Source organism: Pantherophis guttatus, chromosome 5 (assembly GCF_059756535.1).
Source record: "Pantherophis guttatus breed Tessera chromosome 5, ASM5975653v1, whole genome shotgun sequence".
In the NCBI taxonomy this organism is placed as follows: Eukaryota; Metazoa; Chordata; class Lepidosauria; order Squamata; family Colubridae; genus Pantherophis; species Pantherophis guttatus.
The window spans coordinates 81,302,427-81,314,330 of NC_142067.1; the positions used below are offsets into that span (position 1 = coordinate 81,302,427).

The 11,904-nt window shown below is 44.3% G+C and overlaps 1 protein-coding gene across 1 annotated transcript; it reads right to left on the bottom strand.

Moving 5' to 3' along the window:
* Positions 1 to 524: 524 nt before the first annotated feature.
* LOC132710480 (uncharacterized) lies at positions 525 to 10,272 on the bottom strand. The gene is made up of 7 exons (XM_060686714.2): positions 9,003 to 10,272; positions 7,621 to 7,706; positions 3,361 to 3,434; positions 3,007 to 3,212; positions 2,358 to 2,452; positions 1,992 to 2,077; positions 525 to 1,711 (listed from the first exon to the last, which is right to left on the bottom strand). The coding sequence occupies exons 1-7, from the start codon at positions 9,035 to 9,037 to the stop codon at positions 1,547 to 1,549; spliced, it is 747 nt and encodes a 248-aa protein (XP_060542697.1). The 5' UTR covers positions 9,038 to 10,272; the 3' UTR covers positions 525 to 1,546.
* Between the last annotated feature and the right edge of the window lie 1,632 nt (positions 10,273 to 11,904).

The following is an 11,904-nucleotide window of genomic DNA, read 5'->3' on the forward strand; positions in this document are numbered from 1 at the left end:
TGGAAAATAAGATTAGTGAATACTGTAGAAAAAATAACTGGAGAACCTAAACAGAATAAAGAAAAAATAGAAATTCTGGAAACTAAAGCAGAAATAACCAATGAGGAGATGGAAAGGACTTTAGATCATTCAGATAGTCCTTGCTTACCATTCTTTCAGCAATCATTCCAAACTTTCTGAAGGCTTTCCAAAGCATCACAAGAATGGCACATGCTGTTTGGAGAACGGTGTCAGGAAGAAGGCTTGGTGTGGCTAGCAGCTGCTTGCCTAGAGTTAGGTCAGCTGCACCTCATCAGTAGTAGTAGAAAGACAGTGAAGGTCAGCTGGTCATGGCAGGGCTGCAGAACATAGAATGGTGGTGTAGCAAGGACTTTGCACAGTGATGCTGGGGTGTCTAATTATTACATTCACAATGATGGAAGAACAATGGTATCCCCACAGTGGAGGAGACTTCCAGGAGTTGTAGTGTACAGATAGTCTTTGACTTACAATAGGTCATTTGAGGTTACAACGGCACTGAAAAAGATAACATGACCATTTTTCACACTTATGACTGCTGCAGCATCCCCATGGTCATGTGATAAAAATTCGGATACTTGGCAATTGGTTCATATTTAGTGTCCCAGGGTCATGTGATCAGCTTTTGCAACATTTGACAAGCAAAGTCAATGGGGAAGCCATTCACTTAACAACTGTTACTAACTTAACTATGGCAAGAAAGGTTGTAAGATGGGGCAAATTCACTTAATAACTGTCTTTCTTAGGAACAGAAATTTTGGACTCAATTATGGTTATAAGTTGTACTGAGGATGACTCTGAGAAAGTGGAGCTGCCAACTGTGACAAAGACCAAGGAACTAATGAACCTTGGTAGCACAGTGATGAAAGTGCAGTATTGCAGGAGAACTCTGCCCGCAGACTGGAGGTCAATCCCATCTGGGCTCACTATTGACTCAGCCTTCCATCCTTCCAAGGTCAGTAAAATGAGGACCCAGATTGTGGGGGACAATATGCTGACACTGTAAACTGCCCAGAGTGCTGTGAAGCACAATGGGGTAGTATATCTAAGTGCTGTTTCTATTGCCAATGACTATTTATTTATTTATATTTTATTTTATTTATTTGTCAAGAGCCTTGGTAGCACAGTGGACTAAAGCACTGTTATTAACATCTGCTGCTTGCAATTACTGCAAGTTCAAATCTCACCAGCCTTCCATCTTTTCAAAGGTAGGTAAAATGAGGACCCAGATTGTGGGGGCAATAAGCTGACTTTGTATAAATATACAAAAGTATGAAGGCTATTGCTTAACGCATTGTAAGCCGCCCTGAGTCTCCGGAGAAGGGCGGCATATAAATTAAAGCAAAAAAAAAAAAAAAAAAGAACGTATTAGGTAATCATATATAAGTATAAGCATGAATTGAATACATAAAAGAGATACAAATAAAAGAAACATTAGGACAGGGATGGTAGGCATACTGGTGCTCTTATGCACGCCCCTTACAGACCTCTTAGGAATGGGGTGAGGTCAACAGTAGACAGTCTTAGGTTAAAATTTTTGGGGTTTTGGGATGAAACTAGTGTCAGGTAGTGCATTCCAGGCATTGACCACTCTGTTGCTGAAGTCGTATTTTCTGATTCCTTGGAACATCTCTGGATAAGGAGAAGATGGGAGATCACCCACATGTGCTCCAGGCAGCTGTTCCTTATGAGACTGCAGGACAGTAGTTTCCCGTGAGTTTGAGAATCAAGAGATGACAGGATTAGCTGTCTTCCTTATAACCATAGCAGATACTTTTAAAAGACACTAGGTTTGCAAATATCACTTTCTAATCACTTTGGAAATTGATCATTAACTACTTCTAAACCATTAAAGACCTTCAGACTGTCAGGTATAAATGCCCTTCCCGTGCCTAGGGTCAGTTACAGTTCAGTAGTGCAGGGGTTAACCCAGACACCCACCTGGTCAGCTCCTCCCATAGACCCCTCCTTACCTGAATCCCCGCCCACAGGTATAAAAGGTGGGCACAATCCTCCATGTTGTTCAGTTCCAGATGTAACCAGTGATGATGTGCAGAACCTGTAAATAAAAGAGATATATTTAACCTGATGACTCAAGTCTCTTCATTGGGCCTGATCCATCAATCCTCGTAACAAAATGGTAGCAGAGGATGGTTGGTAAGACCCAGAGACACCAAACCACAAGACAAGGACCCATACCTACCTGCGGAATGGCGACACCTCCGAAGCAACGGGAAAGCAACCCATCGGACTCGCCAGGGAAGGTAGGAACCCCAACCTCCCCCAAAACCACCGCGATGGAAGAAAAGGGGGAGATCGAGAAAGGGAAAAGGACTCACCACGACGACCAAGAAGAGGAAAAGCTGAGACTCGACGTCCTGCAGCTGTTGGAGGAGCGAGCCGGCGACAAGAACCTACTTGCCGACCTGCGGAGCTTCATAATCGACCGCGAGGTGGCAAGGAGCGAAGGAGAATCGGACTCCGAACTCGAGGAGCTGGACTCGGTGAGTGGATCGCCCAAAAGGGCACCCCCAACGGCCACCGAGCCCCGAAGCCCCGCTCAAAATTTGAAACGGCGGCCATCTTTGTCCACGTGGTCGGACAAGATGGCCGACCCCCAACCAATCAGCAGCCAGAATTCAAAATGGCCGGCGCGCGAAAAATGCCGGACCATAAACCATGAAGAAAGTGACCGGGGGGAGGGGACAGAATCAGACTCGGACCCCTGGTACACCCCCAGCGAGCGGCAAGTCGATAGGGCCATGAAGACCCTTGCCGCCACCTTCGGCCCAGGCCTCAAAATCACAAAAGAGAAACCGGAGAGGCCAAAACAGAAAGGAAGGCGAGGAGAGGGACAACGAAGCACCCACCCGAGAGCCACCGACGCCCGTGCCAGCCCGCCAGCCCGCCTACGCACCCCAGGGACACCGCGCCTCCGATCGCCCAGGCCACACACCCCGGACCGCATGGACTGGGGCAGCTACTTACAGCCATCGCCGGAGCCTCAGCGCCGCCAGGATCTTCATTCCGGAGAAGCAGCTGCTGGACGACGCCTTCCGGAGCACACCTGGACCCCCAAGACCGAAGCCGAGGCCTACCCGACCGATAGAGGCCTCTACAGCGGAGCCGCGACGAACAGGTCCTTCCTTGGCGACGGCGGAGCTGAAATGGACTTCGCGCATGCGCTCTTCCGCCTAGAAGAAGAAAAGAGAAAAAAATTACAAAGCGGGACTTTTAAACTACCAGCAAGCGTTCCCATGCCTTACTGCTGCTATAGACACATAAGGAACCATGGACAGCAGCCAGCAGTAAGTAACTTTACAAATAGTGCTGGGAACTTACCAGTAGACTTTCCCAAGTTGAGGATGGATGGGGGCAATATCCTAGAGTGGTCACAGCAGCTCCAGGTGGTGTTCCTGAAAGAAAATATGTCTCATTTTATTAATGACCCCCCAGAGAGGCCATGGACTCTAGAGCTGGATTGCATGCACCACAGGGCATTCTATCTTTTAATTGCCAGCATATCCCCCACAATTTACCACTGTATTGGCCATAACCTCACAGTATCAGAAATTATAGGGAAAATGTTTGGGTTGTTCTATAGTGAGAGTGTGTCCACCACCACACAAATTTCCAAAGACTTCTTCTCCGCCAGACTTAAGCCAGGGACCCCCATGAGTGAGCACCTAGTGTCCTTAAGCGGTACCAGAGCAGAACTACACCTTAGGGGAGAAGTTATTTCCGACCAGATCATGAAGAGCGTAATAATTAACTCTTTAGATCACTCATGGAATAACTTTCTAACACACTTAGACACCGTTAGTCTGGGAATGCTATCCGTGGAGAAGCTATCCAACAAGCTGATCGCGGAGGATAACCTGAGGAGAAGCCGCCCCGGCCCTCCCAGAGAACATAAGAGTGAGAAGAGAGTAGCCTTTCAAGAGAAACAGCACAACACGCCAGAGTGCAACATCTGTGGGTCGAGGGGACACATCAAAAGGGACTGCCTCAAGAACTATAGGGAGAGGGGCAGGCCAGAGCATAGGTACAGACAAACGGAGAGACACACATCTGAAGAAAGATATAGGCGCAGGGACTCACCCAATCCCAGGGACAGGAGAGGGAACAGAGATAGCTCGCGCGACAGTAGGACAGGATCCTTATACGGGATAGGGGAGCACGCACACACCGCACATCAAGACATAGACACCAGCTCATGGCTCCTAGACTCAGGAGCCTCCAACCACACCACCTACAATCAGAAACTACTCTCATCATTTAAGAGGGAGGATTTTTCGATCAAAGTTGCGGACCAAAACCAGGTTAGAGTGACGGGCAAGGGGACAGTCACTTTGCCAGGCATAGGGGAAGTAGAGGGGGTACTGCTAGTCCCGGAGATACCCCACAACATCCTAGCCGCAGTAAAGCTCAGCAAGGAATCAGGAGTTGAGGTGACTTTTACCAAAGGTAATGTCAAAGTTAGCAAGGAAGGGGAAGATATAGGGAGAGTAACCGTCAACCAAGGATTACCTTACATAACTTTCTGCAAGAAAGACACCCACAGCATATATACCAGCTCAGAGATCACAGAGGACACTGACCAGGACAGGACTGAGGGGGAACAGGTAGACAGGAGAGAGGTAGATAACGATAATAACACGACACAAGGAACACAACACAACAGACACACACAGAGGGGCCCATCAATAGGCAAACCCATACATGACGACTGTGCTCACCTGCTACACCGGAAGCTAGGGCACGCCAGTTTTCCCGTGGTCCAGAAAATGGCCAACTGTACCGAGGGTACCAAAATAAAAAACTGTGAAAACTACCTCGAGTGCTCGGTGTGCAAGTGTTCTAAATTAAAGGTAAAACCCAGACCCAAGAAGTCGTTACGTGCTGCCAAACAAATATTCAACTTAGTACACATGGACCTGGTAGGGCCCCTAAGGCCATCCGTAAATTATAAGAAAAGGTACTTCCTCACTATAGTGGATGACTATAGCCGATATGGCTTCGTCTATACCTTAAGAAAAAAGGATGAGGCCTTCCAAAAATTCAAGGAGTTTTACAAAAAAGTAGAAACTCAAAACAACACCCGGATCAAACAAATCATGACCGACAGAGGATCTGAGTTTCTATCCAAGGACTTCTCCCATTGGCTCAGGTCCAAAGGCGTGATTCACTTTACGTCGTCCCCGTTTTCTGCCTGTCAGAACGGGGTCGTAGAACGACGGAACTCCACGCTCCAAACAATGGTCAGGTGTACCTTAGAGGACGCGGGCATTGGCCAACACTTCTGGTCTGAAGCCCTGGTCTACTCCAACTACACACTTAACAGAACATGGTCCAGTGTGATAGACAAAACACCATATGAGCTCATGTATAACAAGAAGCCCCAGATAGCACACTTACACGTATTCGGCGTAACCGCTGATGTACACATACCCAAACAGTTGCGCAAGAAAGGGGATAAGGTATCCAGAAGACTGAGGTTTATGGGATACGAACCAGGGACCAAGGGCTTCAGGTTTGTGGACAGCAATAATAGATTCGTGGTATCTAGAACAGCAGCATTCCATGAACAAGCCAACTGGTCCAGAATACACTTAAACGAGGTACCCACCAAGCGAGAGGATAGTCCAATTGAGCAAGCTCAAAACAAAAACGAGACAGTGGGTAAACAGGAAGGGAGCAGGCCCAAGCCCAATCTCCAAGGCATCAAGGTTGAGGGATGGAAAGAGAACCATCCCAAGATAAGTGTCGAATCACTGACACAAAGAGAGGCCAGACATCTGCATGACACTGAGCAGACAGTAACCAGACCCGTCAGGTCAACCAGAAACCAACTGCCAAGAAGGTTAAATGATTACGTGATGCACGTGCACATGAACCACATTACGCCAAACTCCTACGAAGAGGTACTGAGACTACCCCAGGGGGAGAGGGCAAAGTGGGAGTTAGCCATGGCCAAAGAACTGGACAGCCTGAGGAAGCTAGAGGTATACACCCCCACCAAAGTCCCAGAGGGCAAGAACACAATAGGCACCCGATGGATCTTCAAGGTCAAGAACTTAGAGGGTGGCCAAAGCCTATACAAAGCAAGATTAGTTGCCCAGGGGTTTGCTCAAAGGTTTCCGGAGGACTACACAGACACCTATTCGCCCACCGTAAGAACAGAGAGCGTCAAAAGCACCTTCGTCATCGCATCCCTGCTAGGGCTGGAGGTGCACCAATTCGACGTGCAGACCGCCTACCTGCACGCCAAACTAGACAAAGAGATATACATCAGAGCCCCCCACAGCAAAGAAACCAACAGAGGGGACACCTGGTTACTTCACAAGAGCCTGTACGGGCTAAAGCAATCAGGCAAACGCTGGTACGAATGCCTGGTAGAGGCCTTGAAGTCTATGGGATTCACGGCGACCATAGCCGACAACTGTTTCTTCACCAGGAAAGAGGGGGACTCGCCAGAATACATCCTAGTTTACGTGGATGACATTCTATACATCAGCAAGCACGAAGGAAACCGCAACACCTTCGCCAGCAGGCTGAGCGAGCATTTCACTCTAAAATACCTTGGAAGGATAAACCGATACCTGGGGGTACAAGTCAACCAAACACCAAAAGGTTTCCAACTGTCACAGAAAGAGAAAATAGAAGAGTTACTCCATAAGTGCAACATGGCAGACGCCAAGGGGTGTGATTCACCCATGCAGACGGACTTCCTAAAAAACATGCATGATGAATCACCCGAATTTGGAGACAACACGCTGTACAGGTCAGTCATAGGCTCCCTCCTGTATATCGCTAACTGGACAAGGCCAGACATTGCTCTATCCGTTAATTTACTGTCCAGGCACGTGAGCAAACCCACCACATACCACTGGGACGCGGTGAAAAGGGTGCTAAGATACCTGAAACAAAGTGTCAATGCATGCTTAACACTAGAGCCTGAAAAATCCGACGAACCCATCCTCTCATGTTACGCTGATGCTGACTGGGCCGGAGACGCCAAAGGCCAGAAAAGCACGTCTGGGTACATATTCTACTTAAATAACAGTCCGGTGCATTGGTACACTGGTAAACAAATCTTGGTGGCAACCTCGACCACTGAAGCCGAGTACATATGCCTCTCCAAAGCCGCCAACAATCTCATCTGGTTCGACGACCTACTCGCCAGCGTGTGGAGAGAACCAGCTTACCCAATAAATATCTACGAGGATAACAAGGCCGCCATAGAAATATCAATGTCCGACGCTGTAGGGCAAAGGTCAAGGCACATAAAGTATAAACACGTGAGACAGCTCTCCAGAATCGGTTTCATAAAGGCCATACACTGTGATACAGAAGAACAGACCGCAGACATACTCACAAAACCTCTACAAGGCAAACAACACTCACACTTAGTTTCCAAGCTCAACATTCGCCTCAAGGTACCACACAGTCAGTCAGGATTACAGACACAGGTCAGGCATTTAGAGGGGGATTTGTCAGGTATAAATGCCCTTCCCGTGCCTAGGGTCAGTTACAGTTCAGTAGTGCAGGGGTTAACCCAGACACCCACCTGGTCAGCTCCTCCCATAGACCCCTCCTTACCTGAATCCCCGCCCACAGGTATAAAAGGTGGGCACAATCCTCCATGTTGTTCAGTTCCAGATGTAACCAGTGATGATGTGCAGAACCTGTAAATAAAAGAGATATATTTAACCTGATGACTCAAGTCTCTTCATTGGGCCTGATCCATCAATCCTCGTAACACAGACCAACCAGTCTGAAAATGCTGGGCGAGTCTGCCTTCAATCTGAAATGAAAAAACAAATGTATGAGCTTAAGAATTTAAAGTATCTAAAAATAAACAGCAAAATACTAAATAAAAAATTAATCTTAGAAAGCTACGCATGGACCAAGGGAATTGGAATATTTAAAGTTTTACAGTAATTTTGAATTAATTTTAAAAAGTGAACAGTTTCTCATGGGAAATAGATTCTATTTTGGGTTTTGCTGGACAAAACAAAGTAATTTGATGATTAAAAAAAAACTATACCAGGGGAGACAAAGATTTTAGGTAGAGGAAAGATTTACATCCTTGCTAAATGTTGCAAATTATTCCAACAATGAAAATACTGAGAGATTTTTGAAGAATTGAATCAGAAAATTGTAGCCACAATATAAAAAATGTCAGTAATGATGTTTGAATAGAATAGAGCTGGAAAGGACTTAGATGTCTTCTAGTCCAACCTCCCTATACCATTTCAGACACGTGGCTGTCCAATCTCTTCTTAAAAATCTCCAGTGATGTCTGCTTCCAAGGACAGACTATGTACAAAAGATGTTATTGAAGAAATGTCAGGTGTAGAACAAATTTTAGCTGACAACATAAAAGGGAAACCCTTTGGTGTAGTGGATCTCAAATCTGGTGAAAACACTAGTGAATGCCATTGTTCTGGAAGGCTCAGAACTCTGACATTCACTAGCCTTTTTCCCTTTGGAGGGATGAAAACGATGGTGTTCACTAAAATTCTAACAAACCCCCTCATTTGGAAAGGCTCAGAATATGGTGTTAGCTAGAGTTTTCACCAGATTTGAGTTCTGTTCCTCCATGTTGTGGGAGGATTCTCCCTCCTGCACAGAGGGGAGGAGAAATTCCCTTGGTGTGCTGGGGAAACATCTCAAACCCAATGTGTCCTCTGCTTGCAACTTTTCCTGCCAGTGACATTTGGGGAAAACTGGCAGAGAAGATTGAAAATGGAGATCACATGATTGCAAGGCACTTGACAAGTCGTAAATTTTTCTATCATTACAATTACATTTAACATTTCATGTATTCCCTGAACTTTGATTCTTTTAATACAGTGAGAACATAGCAACATCCGTTACTATTTATATACTAATAAAATTCTCATGTTTGTTTGACACTTTGTAATCTTCACTTGGATGAATCATTGCATCATAGGGCAAAAGTTTGTCAAGAAAGGTACCTCAAATGAGCTAACTTGTAGAATGCCGGATCCATTACTCCTGAGGGAATGAAATTTTAGGGTTTTGGGGTTTTTTTGCTGCTTCAGCACCAGTGCACTGCTGCAGTCAGCCACAGTGATGCGATTCTCATTTTCAATGTTCTCTGACAGCTTCCCATAAATTGATGGGGAACCCAGAAGGTCTTGATAGAAATGCTGATGCACCAATGCTCCTTGCCATCTTCTCACTAGCAAAGTCCTTGCTTGTGGGAACTTTGCAGGGAAAACAACGAAGAAATGGTTCACTCCTTCTGTGCTCACACGCCATTTCTCCTCACCCATGTGGCAACAGCCAGCCCTGCATGCTGGGAAGAGGAGGAAGGAGGAAAGGGAGGAAGGAACATGGAGGGAAGGAGGGAATGAATGAATAGGGAGAAATGAGAGAGGAAGGAAAGAAGTTAGGAAGGAAGGGGAGGAAGAAAGGAAGGGAAAAAGAGGAGAGAAGAAAAGGAAACAGGAGTAAGAGAAGAGTAAGAGAAAGGAAGCCACTGCCTTGCGTATTGGGAAGGGAAAGCAAGGGAGAGAGGAAGACAGGAAGGAGGGGGAAAGGAATGAAGGAAGGGGGAGCAAAGGAGGGAAAGAGTGAGGGAGGAAGAGTGAAGATGGAAAGAGATGGAGGAAGGGAGGCAGGAAGGGAGAGAAGGAAGCAAGGAATGGGGGGAGGGAGGAATGGAAGGAAGGAAGGTATGGAGGAAGAAAGGGGGAAGGGAAGGAAGGAAGAGGGAGAGAAAGAGGGAAGGCAGGAAAGAGGAAGAAAGAAGGAACAGGAAAAGGGAAGAGAAAGGGAGGGAAGGAAGGAGGGAAGAAAAAGGGGAGAGGAGGTGGGTGGGAAGGAAGGAAGGTTCCTAATGCTCATTGCCAGCTTCCCACAAGGAAACAATGTAAAAGTCATCAGGAAGTTCAAAGTTGCTCCCATTCCCAATGGGCTTTTTGGTTGCTTGTGGTCTGTGTTTCTCTGTTTGGGTAAAGAAATATCTCTGAAATGATGAGCCAACAGGTCATGGATTATCTTGTTACTTTATACATTTGAAAATGTTTCTCAGGATTGTGAATCCCCCAGATTAATAATTCCCTCTATGAGGAAGATAGGCAAGCAAAAAATAAAAAATAAAATTTGATTGGAATTCCTTCATTTTTACCCATCCCTCGTCTTTTGCAACAACTTGTCCGGAAGAATCCTTTCCCACGTCAATGAAATATATTTCAATAATATCTAATACCATCTACTTTTTAGTGCACATTTTAATACACAATTTTAATATATAATTTTTTTAACATCAAACATCAAACAAACATAAATGCAAACTAAAATAAAGGAAAAAGGGAAGGAGAATAACAAAAATGACAAAAATTATACAAATATAACAATAATGTCCTTGGAGTTCTTTAAAGAGAGATAATATAAAGACCTCTTTAATTTTAAACAAATAACATCAATTTATAAAATATCTTAAAGTACTGACAACATACTAAAATCCCCAATATACTAAAAATGTTTTCCCCTTAATTTCATCTAAAACATAGGAACATAGGAAATTAATGAGTGTAAATATTTTAAAAAACAATATTTCTCTAGTCAAACCTAATCTAACCTCCAAATCCCAAAGTCAAAGTAAAGATTCTTCTCTTTCTCTTGTAAGAAATATAACAATAGTCTGCAGGCTGCATGAAATTTAGACAAATTATCCCTGGTGTCAGTTTTGCTATTTCAGCTCTTCACAATCCATTCTTACATTGTGGGTATATGTTCTCTTTTCCATCTTTGGACAAATAACAACCTTGCTGCCATTATCATATATAAAAACAAAGTCTCATATTTTTTTTACCATTTATCTACCTTCCTGAAAGAAAAATGTCAGTTTTCAGGATTGGTTCATTTTCAAAAATTTCTGAACCAACATTAGTGTCTGTTTCCAAAATTTCTTAGCCTTACATGTCCATCAAAGGTGGAAAAAAGTATTGTTACATAATATTGTAATCAATATTTTTAGCCCATTTGACAATACAATCTTTCACAAAATAATCTTCAAATTAAACTTCAACATTTTATATACTTTTGCAATAAGATGGTCATCATTACTACATAATTGTTCTTCAAACTCCATTTTTAGTCTGCAATTTTTTTAAACTTTCTGACAATTGCAAATATGTAGACTAATGACAATTATATTCCCTTATAATTTTTTCTTGAGTTTTAAGTCTAAGATCCACAACACAAACAACAAATCAGTATATATCAGTGATGGCTAACCTTTTCTGTCCTGAGTGCCCAATGCATGCACGAACCCCCAAAATGTAATCTGCCCGCCCCCCATGCATGGACAACAGAGACCCAATGACTAGCTGGCCGGTGGGAGGAATGTGCACGTGCGTGGTGGAGCTGAACTGGGACGACAGCTCATGTGCCCACGCGCACCATAGGTTTGCCATCACAGTTATATATCATTCATAGTTGTTTAATAATCATTTCCTTTCAAAAAAAAAGGCTTGAGCGAGACCTATAAAGGCAATTTACGAAATAACCATACTTTATGTCTGTTCCAAACTCAATATGGCATATCTTACAAAATGATTCTTAAATGCTACATTCACTTTTAATTTCTCAAGCCATAAGCAACTGTTCCACCCAAATCTCAACTTCCAGCTCCAGTAGCCTTTTATTTTTTTAAATTATCCAATCTTTTATCCAAACCAAACATCATGCCTCGAAATATAATTTCAGCTCAGGTAAAGCCAATTCTCCTCTCTCTTTAGCATCCTAAATCAACTTACCGGTATATTTAATTTTTGGTTTTTTGCTTGCCACAGAGTTAGAAATATCCTTTTAACCATTGTTTAAAAGATATGTCTGTTGTCATGATTG